The 13,339-nt window shown below is 33.3% G+C and overlaps 1 protein-coding gene across 1 annotated transcript; it reads left to right on the top strand.

Moving 5' to 3' along the window:
• Positions 1–2,141: 2,141 nt before the first annotated feature.
• LOC107137706 (olfactory receptor 4K13-like) lies at positions 2,142–3,083 on the top strand. The gene has a single exon (XM_015480162.1). It carries the CDS (start codon positions 2,142–2,144, stop codon positions 3,081–3,083), a length of 942 nt encoding a protein of 313 aa, XP_015335648.1.
• The last annotated feature ends 10,256 nt before the right edge of the window (positions 3,084–13,339 follow it).

Here is a 13,339-nt window from a genome sequence, read left to right as displayed (position 1 = left end):
AACTTTATTTTTCCTATGACAACCAACTAAAAATGCCCAACATTTAAAACCCTGTTAATGGGCTGGGGTTGTAGCTCAGTGGTAGAGCACTTACCTAGCATGTGTGAGATACTGAGTTTGATCCTCAGCTGCGCACACACACACACAAAAAATAAATTAAAAAATTAAGATCTTTTGTCCACCTACAACTAAAAATATATTTTTGAAAAACCTATTAAGATGCCAAGAATATGACGAAAGATCATGTCTAGGACTTGATCATTGCCAGATCAATTTGCACCTGCAAATTAACTTACTTGCATACTTAATTGTAAAAAAACTGCAGAAGGTATAATTCAAAGAACACAATTGTCTTATTATAAGAGACAAAGCAGAGTAAAAATTCTCAGCTGTGAGAAAGAACTATTGAAAGCTTTCTGTTTTCAAATTCTATTACTTTAGAAGTTCTCAAGCTACTTTAAAGGGTGGTTTCACAAACATGGTTCGCAAAAATGGTTAGAATGCAGGTCATTTTTAATGATACAAATTTGCCTCATGATATTAACTATCATGGAAAAATATACATGGTTAAATGTTCATTTCAGTAGCAAAAATTATGATACTCTAAAAATCTAAACTGTATTTTAAAGGTTAAAATGTCTAAAAGCATACATGCATTTGATTTGATTTTTATGATATTTCATTAGGTTTATGTCTAGACCCTGACAAAATAAAGGTATACAGCTTAGCAACAATAAGAATGAGACTCGGGAAACAGAGCAACCAGGGGCCAAAAGAGGAATGTGCTGAACTTATTGGACTGATATAGGTTGTTCATTGACCTGGTCTCTTAAATGTAAGTGTTCATATGTTTTTAAATTCATTTAGCTTAGCTGAGTCCTCCTCAGTTAGCAACACAACGTTTATTATTTATATCCATGCCAGAAAATGTTAAAAGCTAAAGAAAGTTAAAATAAAATCATTGTACAAATACTCGGTACAAAGAGGACAAGTACTAACAGATGTCACATGGGTCAAACTACACATCATATACTTTATTTCTGTTTTTGATTTACCTTAGCAAAGTTTAATGATTTGTCTCACTCTTTAACTTCCTTGAGAGAGAAAAGTTGAACAGGACTATATGAGTCAACTTCACTACATTCTGGTCTTAATGTCCATGATTTTGTTTTTTCTATGCAAACATGAAAGGGAAAAACGTGTTAAACAGGGATATCAGATACAAATGGTCTTTAATCCAATTTTACAACAATTGCATAAGAAGAATAGACAACATACACTTACTTTACTGGATACACAAACTAAAGAGCTAGGGATATGTGGGATAAGCTAATATACTTTTGAGAATCAGAGTATTTCAGTCTAAGACCTTAATCTTTCACAGCAATATGGTCTGATCTCAACTTACTGTAAATCTATCAATGTTTTTCTTTATATCAAAATATGGGGATAGCAACTTATTAGTTCTCTTCATGGAACCATAGTGCATATTGTAGAATTTTTTTTGTATGATTTCCTTTCTTCTTATAAAACTATAGAGGTGGAAAATTCAGCTTTATTTAGCAGTACTAAAAGTAGTAATCAATGGTTTCCTCATTATTTGAAGGTAAAATAGATAACATATCTATATGAAAATGGTAATTTGATTATGTTCCTATTTTTGAATTCAGGAAAAAAGGAAAACTTTAAAAATATAATAAAAATTTAAAAAGGGGGAAGTTAAAAGGAATATTTTAAGATTTCATATATAAAAATGTATTTCTCTGAATCTTCTTAAAAGCCTCCTGTATCATTCTAAACTAAGCATTCATTCATAGTCTGCCTGGAACTGAACATGAAAACAGACAAGGTTTAAGCATCTTCTACTGACTTTGTCTCATATTAACCAAAGGACAAATTTGATCTATGTGGAGTGGTATCCACCACAGTTTCTACTCACTTTCTGCCCTGTGAAATATCTCAGACTACAAAATACCAAGGAACACCTACAAAGCAGTCACCTTACCAAAAGGGTTGGCTCCCTAAATAACAAATAAAATGTTTAAGTAAAGATAAGTCTTGGTGTCTTGTTAGTCCTTATCATTTTTTATGTTTTTTTCCACCTTCCAGATGACATCTAAGAAACTCATGAAAATTGATAAATGGCTATCCTAAACAAAAATTCAAGTATTTCTGAGTTGATCCTGCTGGGACTTTCCATTTCTCAAGAACATCAGTTACTTTTTCTTGCCATCTTCATACTTGTCTATGTAGCTATTATAGTGGGGAACCTCCTCATTATAATCTCTGTGATATTTGATAACCATCTTCACTCACCCATGTACTTCCTTCTGGCAAATCTATCATTTTTTGACCTATGTCTTTCCTCTGTTGCAACTCCCAAAGTGATTGCAGACTTCTTCAGAAAATGCAAAACCATCTCATTGTGGAGCTGCATGGTCCAGATGTACTTTATGCACTTCTTTGGGGGTGGTGAGATGTCTCTCTTGATAGCTATGGCCATCAACAGGTATGTGGCCATATGCAAGCCCTTGCACTACCAGATCATCATGAACCGCAGGATGCTCATTGGGTTTCTGGTGCTGTCATGGGCGGTTGGATTCATTCATACCACAAGCCAAATGGTTTTCATGGTGGGTTTACCTTTCTGTGGTCCCAATGTTGTGGATAGCATCTTCTGTGACCTCCCTCTGGTCATCAAGCTGGCCTGCACTGACACCTATATCCTGGAGCTCCTGGTGATTGTGGACAGTGGGCTCCTGTCCCTGGTCTGCTTCATCCTCTTGGTCATATCCTACATCATCATGTTTGTCACCCTCTGGCAGCACTCCTCCAAGGCCTCCTCCAAGGCTGTGTCCACACTCTCTGCTCACATCACTGTAGTGATCCTCTCCTTTGGCCCCGCTATCTTCATCTATGCTTTTCCGTTCAATAGTTATTCTGTAGATAAATTTCTGTCTGTGTTTTACATTTTAATTACCCCCTTTCTTAAGCCAATTATTTATACTCTCAGGAATCAGGAAATGAAAGGAGCCATTAAGAGATTGTGCAGTCAGAACATAGTTTTCTGTCTGGACAGGTAAATATTGCTTGTGATTTCTAATTTTTGTGTATTTCTTCTGCTACTTTTATGTTTTCATTATTTTATACTTGTTCAAATAATTAAAATGAAAATATAAAATATTATTAATATCATTCCCTCCAAACTACTGGAATTTTTAAGATATTTTCTTTAAGATTTATATTGAAATGTTCATAATACAGACATAATGCCTAGATATGAATATATTTTTTCATGTACCTGCTTGTCTTAAAATGTTTGCAATATGTAAACATAATGTCTCCATGTTAAAATTGTATGACATTTCAATGTATTAATATGTAAAACTAGAACACTTTCAATATAATACAGAAGATGGTGTTTGGCATCTGTTTTTAAAAATCATGTTTATTTAACTTGTGCAAAGTTGAAAAACATTTTTATCACTCTATGTTTACTTTGTGGAGGTTATTTAGTAAAGTTCAGCATTGAAATTAGTGAATTTTTTTACTCTCTGGTTCAAATAACTATCCATTCTTATAAAACATATGAACTTATTTAGAAATTAATACTTTAAACAACTGCTCATTGTTGAGGCACACACCTGTAATCCTAGTTCCTCAGGAGGCTAAGGCAGAAAATCAGAAGTTCAAAGCCAGCTTCAGCAATTTAGAAAAGCCCTAAGCAAAAAAAGAAAAAAATTCAAACATTTGCTTGACTGCACAAATAGTTCTCTAAGAATATCCAATCAATTAAAATTTAAAATGATGTCTCTTTTACCCTTTCATGTTCTACCAAAAAACATGACTGTTTTTTTAAATTCAATTCAATTTAGAAACTTTTTGCTTTTAAATATTTACTATGTACCACACTGTTTTCTAAGCAATACATAAACTGTTAATGATATACTTCTGGTCCTACCCTGTGGAAGATGACCTAACAGAGTTACCTGTGTTAAGTATAGTGAACTCGGAAGAGGAGATGCATAAGCCCAGGCATTTAAAAAGCTGAAGAATTAGACATTTTTGCTTCCCTTCCTGGTCTGCTTGATTCTCTTGGTCTCATGTTTGACACCCTCTGCAGCACCACTCCATGCCTCCTCCAAGAGGAGAAGAGCATTCCAAGCAGAAGGGCCTGTCTATACTGGAATTGTGGAGTGAGAAATAGCTTGTAGGAAAGAAGATAGAGCTCTATGAAGGAGACTGATAAACAAAAGTAAGTAAGATTGATGCTGAGATACTGTATGGAAGGAAAGACATCAAAATGGACAATTCTAGTGAATGCATTTTCAAATTCAGAAATGGAAAGATACAAATGGGTCTTGAGAATGAGATTCAATATACTTTTGGGGGAAGCATTTAATCTCTGAGCCACATCATTAGCCTTTTTTATTATTGTTATTATTTTTATTTGAAACAGTTCCTTGCTAAATTGCTGAGGCTGGCTTTGAACTTGTGATCCCCTGACCTCAGCCTCCATAGCCACTGGAATTACAGGTGTGTGCAACCATGATCTGCATGCCTATAACTGCACATCTGTAATCCCAGCAGCTTGAGAGGATGAGGCAGGGAGATCACAAGTTCAAAGTCAGTCCCAGCAATTTAGCAAGACCCGAAGCAACTTAGCAAGACCCCTTCGCAAAATAAAATATAAAAAGGGGTGAGTGTTGCTCCCCACTCAAATAAAAGATCACTGACTCCAATTTTAAATCAAATTAAAGCAAGCTTGTATTTGTGTACACAAAGGCCAGCCAGCAACTCTCTTACCAGAAATCCCAGACTAGAGATCAGTACCCCATCTTTCCAGAAACACAGTTTTATAGCAAAAATAGTTGCAAAGGTGGGTGTCTTGAGAATTTCCAGATAATAGAATTTTGACAAGCATAATACAAAGGAGATAGTAGGTTCATTATCTACATGGCATGATATTTCAAGTTAGGGAGTAAATTCAGATTCAAACATCAGAATTTATGAGGTACAGCTGAGGTTTCAGAGAGGGTTGTTATCTGGTCAGGGAAAGCTAGGCATGGGTGAGTTCAGAGCATGGGCAAGAATTCCAAAGAAATTTAGAAATCGCAATAATTTATAGTAAAACAGAAATTAACTTTTTATGACTTTGTGATGAGATGGCTCCCAATCTTAAGATGGAAATAGGTTGGGTTCATCACTGTGACTCAGTGATTAAGCACCCCTGGGTTCAATCCCTGATACCAAAAAAAAGAAAGAAAGAAAGAAAAGAAAAGAAAAGATTCTATATACTTTTAAGTTTGATATAGCTCTATCCACTTAAGCAGAAAATGAAATAAATGTGACAAAACTAAGTGCAGAAAAATAAGTCATTGGTCAATTTGGTTAATAAGCCTGGACTTGAATTTATGAAGTGAATTGAATAGTAAGTTTACTGAAACTTTACAATGATCACTTATAAAGACAAGTAAAAAACTAAAATTAGGTAAAACACCTCCAGAGCCTTTTCTGGGGTTACATCTTTTATTTGATGGAATATGTACCTCTAAGTTCCTCCCTTATCCTCTTCCTTTAAAGTATTTTTACTGTACTTAAGTTTGGCCTTTTACTGTACTTAAGCTTAGCCACAGACCAGTGTCCCATGCTAATTGAAAAAGCCAAACAGAAAAACAAACAGTAATTATTGCCAGTTGTATGTAGATTCCAAAATATTTGATAATGGTTACTAAATTTGTGGTAGGGTGGGAGAAATGAGGAGTTGATAACCAAAAAGCACACAGCCTCAGGCAGATCAGAGGAATGGTAGACATTTTTCTTTTGATATCTATTGCATAGCTTGGTGAATATAGCTAATACTTAGATTTCATACATTTTAGTATCATTATGAGAGTGAATTCTGAATGTTCTCATCACAAAATATGTTAAATATTTACAATAGCACTTATGTTAATTAGCTTGATTTAATCATTCCACATTGAATAAAAGAATCATAACCTTATTTTCTAACCCATAATCCCAAACAACCACAATTTGTCAATATATAAGAAAAAAGCAAATAAATAACTCCAAACAAAATATGAACAAAAAAATTAGCTTTATTTTGGAAAAATGCTATGTCTGATAACTGTTTTGGTTAATCAACTCTAGACACCCAATTTCTGCACATACTATATTTCTAATTTCTTTATTAAGGAATTTTTCCTTTCTTAGAATTGAAGCCAGAATTAGACAGGCAATAGATAAATCGAGTCAGGTTGGATCAAGGAGGCCAATTTTGAGTTAGTTGGGGAAGTTGGAGACAGTCCCCCAAGGATTGAAATGTTAATTCCTTCAGAGCCCTTCCTCCACCCTTATCAAGAAACTGTCCCTGCTCCAACCTGATGCCAAGGTAAACTGTCCCAGGAATTGCCCCTGCCTACAGTGAGTGATAAGGTTGTTAATGTGCCCTCACCTGAGCCATCCTGCCCTTCCCCCTTCAGTCCACTGGTTCCCATCTTTTGTCCATCCCAACAAGGATTTCCCAGGCCTAATCAAGTACTCAGGAGGGAGAAAGACAGGGGTGGAGGGAAGGAGAACAAAGGAAGCCTAGGGAATATAAACAGAGGAGACCACCTAGCTTCTTAGCATACCAGGATACCAGCTGTGGCCCACTTCTCCCTCCCAGGAGAAGCCTATGTTACCCCTTTTTAAATAAACCCTCCTTTATATACTGGCTTAGGCCTGCTTCTCTAATGTTCAAACTTCAACATGTGAGGAAGCAGGATTCCTCACCAATAACCAGTGGTATCAGAATGACCTCTTCAAAAAGGAATGTGACACAAAAAAGTGGCATATATATTCAGAGCAAATACAAATTTAATATATTAATTTTTTTCATAGCACTACAGATTGTTAATGTCTAGTTGGGTATGACCAATTTTGCTGACAATTAGCAATATTTAGTATTTTCATGTAGGACTCTTTGTCATTTGTATGTCTTTTTTTGACAAATGTCTAGTAAGATTTATAGCCCATTTTTAAATGGGATGATGATGATGATGATGATGATGATGATGATGATGATGATTGAGTTGTTTTGGTTTCTTATATATTCTGAATGTAACCCCTTGTCAGATTATAGCTTAGAAATAATTTATTCTATTCTAGAAATTGTCTGTTTGACATGACAGGAAAGTGTGGACACCTGAGGAATTTTCAGGAAGGATGTTTTTGACTGAAGGGTCCAGAGGGCAACTATGGCCTAATGCATTCTCTGGACAAAGAATCAAGAAATTCCTTGAACTTTATATCAGTGTGAGGAGGGGCTTGAAGATTTACATGACAAGTGTTATTTGTTCTATCTTGTTTAGACTAGACAGAGGCATTTACAGGTTTATTTATTTTGTTATTGTTGTTTGTTTTTTTTCTGGAAACCTGACATTTACAGAAAACAGGAAACTACCAACCATAATGCTCTTCTATAGAAGTTTCTGCTGACACCCTATGTAAAAAGCTTTCCAACAAGACTAAGAGGAACGTATATGTTACTCTCTGGCTTGCTTCATGTTCACTCTAATGATTGTGTTGCTATGCAAAAGACATTCAGTTAGCTGTAATCCCATTGTCTATGTTGAACCACAATGCAGTTTTAAATAAAATAACAGCAACCTTGTATTGTGTACACAAATGCTGGCCAGCGACTGTCTCTCCCAAAACCCGGCCAGAGAACAGCCCCCCAGCGCTCCAGGAAAAAGTTTTTAAAGCACAAAAAGTTGCAAAAGGGGGTTGTCTTGATAACTTACAGCTAACAGGATTTTGGCAAGAATGATACAAAGGCATATACTAGATTAGTGATCTACATGGCATAATATTTTAAGGTAGGGAGTAAATTCAGATTCCAACATCACAACTTAGGAGGCACCGCTGAGGTTTCAGAGAGAGTTGTTATCTGGTCAGGGAATCCCAGGCATGAGTGAGTTCAGAGCATGGGCAAGAATTCCAAACAAGTTTAGAAATATCAGTAATTTATAGTAAAACAGAAATTAACTTCTCATGACTTTGTGATGAAATGGCTTCCAATCCAAAAGTGGAATTAGGCTGGGTTCATCAGTGTACTTTTGTTTTTTTTTTTTGTTGTACTTTAGAGATCTTATTCAAAATATTTCTGTTCATTTCAATGTGTTGAAGCATTTCCCATTTTTTTTCTTCCTCATTTACCTTCTTAGATTTAGGTCCTACATTTAATGCTTTAACCAATTTTTACTTATATAATGATGAAAGACAGTGTCTAGTTTTATTCTTTGGCAAAGGGATATACAGTCTTCACACCATTGTTAATTGAAGAGACTGTCCTTTTGCCAATGTGTTTGAACACCTTTGTCAAAGACCAGATGGCTGTGGGTGTATGGGTCTACTTTTAGTTTCTTAATTTGGAACCATTGGTTTATGTATCTATTTTCATGTGCACATCATGATATTTTGAATTACTAAGGGGTTGTAACATATTTTAAAGTCAATTATTTTTTGTGATATCTAAAATTGGTCATTTTTCTCAACATTGTGTTTGTCTATTTAGAATTGTTGGGGTTCCATATGCATTTTAGGATCATTTTTTGAGTTTTGTGAAGGATTTCATTGATATTTTGATAAAGAGTTCTAATGAACCTGTAGATTGCTTTAAATAGTATAGACATTTTAACAATATTGATTCTTCCAATTCATGAACACAGGATGTCTTTCCATTTTGTATGTCTTTTCTAATTTTTAATTGAAGTTATATAATTTTCATTATAGAGATAGTTCAAGTCAAGTGAGATACCCATTCATTTCAGTAAGAATGGCTATTATCAAAATGGCAAAAGATAATAATAGGTCCTGGTGAAGATGTGGAGAACTGGGAACATTTCCACATTGTTCATGGGCATATCCATAAGGAAAACAGTGTGGAGTTTCCTCAAAACATTAAAAATTAACCTGTTATATGATCCAGCGATCCCCCTAGCTGGTATACATCCAAAGGAAATGAAACAAATATATTACAAGACAACTGTGCTCCCATGTTCATTAAAGTACTATTTACAGTACCAAAGACATGGAATCAAATTATGTGTCCATTAATGGAAGAATGAATAAAAAGAAGGTGGAAGACATACACAACGGAATACTAATCAGCCATAAAAATAATGTAATCTCTGATTTGCACAACAGGAATAGAACTGGAAGATATTAGGTTAAGCAAAATAAGCCAGTCACAGAAAAAAATACTGCAGGATCTCACTCATATATTAATTAAAAAAATGTTGATCTCATAAAAGTGGAGTTTAGAATGTTGCTTAACAAGGTCTGGGGAAGTTACAGGAATGGAGAAATGGGGAAAGGTTGGCCAACTGGTACAAAGTTACAGTTAAATAAGAAACATAAGTTCTGGTGTGCTATTGTATACTGGCGTGAGTAGGCATAGCAAAAATGTAGAATACTTTTCTAAAATCTATAATAAAATAATTTTAATGTTTTCACCACAGGTAATGGTAAGTGTTTGAGGAGAAAAAATATGTTATCCTGATTTGAAAAATACACAATGTATATATGTATTAATACATTCATAGTGCCCCATAAATGAATACATTTTTGTGTATCAAATAATTATCAATAAAAATCTGAGGCTTCACCAAAGTGAGAAATTTGTTAGCAGGGTCTGCTCTTAGTTTTAAAATTGAGTGTGGAATGCATTTTTGTAAATATGTTTTCCACCTTAATTTCTTTCTATTATTTTCCAGAAAGCTATAATTATTGGAGAATCACAGTGGGATTACATATAAAAATAAACAGAATAATTTACTTAACAAATGAACTCATCTTGTAGCACGTATTGTTAGCCTTTTGAATTTTATCTGTTAATTACTTAGTTGTATGATAAAGTTGTACTACAGTCACTTCTTGATATTCTTCTAATGTTGTCAAGGCATTATGAAATTTGGCATAATTGTTAAGAACTTATGAAAGTTATAAACTCTTGGAATGATTCACTGCTGACATCTATTAATTTATTGATTATCAATAATTAATAAAGGTCAGCCAAGAAAAGTTATTTAGGATTATGAACTTCTGCCCACCCTCAATTATCTTGCATGGTAAAAGGAGATTTTTCTCTATGTTAAAAAATGGTTAGAGCTGGGGGTGTGGCTCAATGGTAGAGAGCTTGCCTAGCATGCATGAGGCATGTTTTTGATCCTCAGCACCACATAAAAATAAATAAGTAATTAAAGTTATGTCCATCTACAATTAAAAAAAATATTTTAAAAAATGGTCAATTGTTTGTGAGTTTTTTATAAACCTTACTCAGTGTAGATTTTATTTTAATTTTACTTGGATAAAGCACTCAATTATTATACTTATTATTACCCTTCATATTTATGAAATAAAATTAAGATAATTACATTTACTCAAGTTCTTCATCTATGACAGGTTTATTTTCTGTGAATGTGCCCAAGGTACATTAATCAAGCAACTTCAATTAGTGCTTTCCATAGAAAGCACTTTCTAGAGAAATTTCACATGATTCATAAACTTGGTGACTTCATAATCCACTTAAATAATAAGAAGAAGTCCTTGCTCTGAACTCAAGGGAAAACCAACATGTTTATTTTCATATTTTCCCCTGGGGGTGGGTCACCAGTCTGCCCTTTTATGTACGTCTTTTCTGTCTCCTTCTTAAAAACATTTTAAAGCTGCAAACAATTGCCATGTATTTTCTTGGAGTTAAAAACAAGATAGCCAATATTTCTTCAGAATTTCTTTGTGTTTACGTGTCTTTGAAGGAGTGACTCCTCAGAATAATTGGTAGGTTTAATAGCAGTGCTGAAAACACCTTAGAATTATGGGCTTTAGTAAAAGAGGATATATTTTACCTAGAGCTTGCAACTGAATGAAAACCATATTATTCTGATCATGAGGAAAAGAGTAAAAGGCAGGTTAGATCCACTAGTATCTGGATGAATGTATCTGGTTGCAACAGGAATTTAAAAGCCTCTACACTGTCTCTGAGAAATAGCCTTCCAATCCTTGGGGTCATTTTTATAGTCTTAGTTTTAATTTTCAGAATATAAACTTGCATTAGTTTAATCTACAGGAGACAAAAGGAGAAAATAATTTACAACATGCTAAATAATGGTAAATTAAGTTCTTTCTTGGCTTAGTTACCATCTATAATAAATTTAACATTTCATCTAATAATATCTCAAGAAAATTGAGAATTATTGACTCATGTTTCTCTAATAGTAATTTACTTATTTGTGTTTTTAGTTTCCTTCATTATTTATTTTAATTGCAAAAACAGTTATAGATACATGTGAGGTAATTAATTCAAATCAATTTTTTTTTTAAATTTCTCAAGTCTACACCTCTTTCCTTGATTGGTCATATAATATCTTCATAAATACAAATGTCTAATTCTACTGCTAATATATCCATTTTAAAACAGTTATCTTCTTACTTTATTAACTCTATCAATATTTGAAAATGAAGCCTTTTTGCACTTATAAAATGGAGTCTCTTCTATGAAATATACAAGTGTATTATTTTAATAAGGAAAAATACTCATAGTGATAAATTCCCAGTATATTTGACTGTTCACTTTCCCCAAATTTTATTAGTATTAAATGAATATTACCTTTGTATTGTCTTATTTGTTTATAACTTAACAATTTCATGAAAAAGTAACATAGCAAAAAAAACCATAATCAATAGAAGACATATAATACATGTTCTAATAAAAAAACTTGTCTTTTACACATTTCCATATACACTAATTGTTCTACATAAGTGCTTCTGTGGAAACGTATTAGCTACTGAACACAGGCAAACAGCACTGGAGACTCCATAGCTTTTGTTTTGTAAGAAAGAGATTATAGTTGAAAACAGTGAGTCAATTGTCCAGTTTTTACCCATGTGAAAGACATTGAATGAGCTTGCCCCTCCAGTCCCACCATAATAAGTCATTTACCCCATTCTCAGATGTAGTTTCTGCCAGAGCAAAGCCAAACATTTTTTGACCCAATTTTATCATTTCACACCTTTTTAGTTTACTCATGTTTGTATAACACATACTACTCAAAACTTTAAATTTTCCATCTTAGGTTTAGCAGTGGCTTTAGTTAGGAAGGTCTGCTTTTTTTTCTATTTTAACTTTATCTAGGAGTAAAAAATGCTTATACTTTTGAAAATATTTCATCTCTGATAATATGCACAAATTTTCATGATGAATAAAGAAGGATTTCATTCCATCTACTTATAGACAGGTGAATATGAGATCTGAAGATTTTTAAATATGCTTTTAAAACATACTTCTTAAATATTTATAAAGTTTTTGCTTACAAAATATGCAAATATGATTACTAAAAGTTTTAAAAACCTAGAGTAATGGGTACTGTTTTCTTTTCTTGATTTTCCAGTTTTACATAGTAAATTAAAAAAGTTATTTTGGTGTGTTGTCTCCAGATTTTTACCTGTCATTTTTTTGAGATTGAGGACTATATAGTTTCAAAAATAATGTGAAGATTGATATATAGACTCAATTATTGTGTGAGTGGTCTAATGATGGATATCAAAATGATTCTTGATAAAATTGACAATGAGGTGATTATGTCAATGGCATTAAATAGAGCACAATATTTTAATCAAAGCTCACTATTCCTTACAGATTGTCTGTTGTGAAGTGCTTCTGTGGTTTCTTTTGGGTTGAGTTTCCTTATAAATACCAAAAAATGAAACTAATTCTAAAGAATAGAATCTCATCAGTGCACATACTTATATATAGTCAATGAAATACACAAAGATGTTCAATATGTTAGCATTATACCTTCTTAATAGTATGCATTTAAAGAGTGTTCACATGTACCCATCAGCATATATTAGACAGAGGGAAAAAGTGAACACTTAGGTTTCAAAAAGCTCAATGATTATGCTCTAACCCACTTGAAATCACTTATTTGATCATTAGGCATTTGACTCCTTTTCCTCATCAAACACATTGAACACAAGAGCATAAATGCATGAACTCATAATAGAAACAACAAATGTATCTAGATACAATCTATGTATGCAAACAAGATGTATGAAATTTTAAAATACATTTCTCATATTCTGTGCCTCTCTGGCTGAAAAACATGCAATATTGTTAATGGCACTTCTATTAATTAAAATGATTTTTTTGTAAATATCCATTTTCTCTCTTCCTGTAGAAACCAACATTTACTGCTTAAATGTCCATACCCTGAAAAACTATCCCTGCTTAAAATATCCCAGGTTTTTTTTTTTCAGATGATTTTCATCTTAGAGGCTTTCTGAAAATTTCTGC

The sequence above is a fragment of the Marmota marmota genome, unplaced genomic scaffold, assembly GCF_001458135.2.
Source record: "Marmota marmota marmota unplaced genomic scaffold, marMar, whole genome shotgun sequence".
Classification (NCBI taxonomy): domain Eukaryota; kingdom Metazoa; phylum Chordata; class Mammalia; order Rodentia; family Sciuridae; genus Marmota; species Marmota marmota.
Note: the sequence above shows the minus strand (reverse complement) of the source record. Positions and strands in the feature narration are given on the sequence as shown.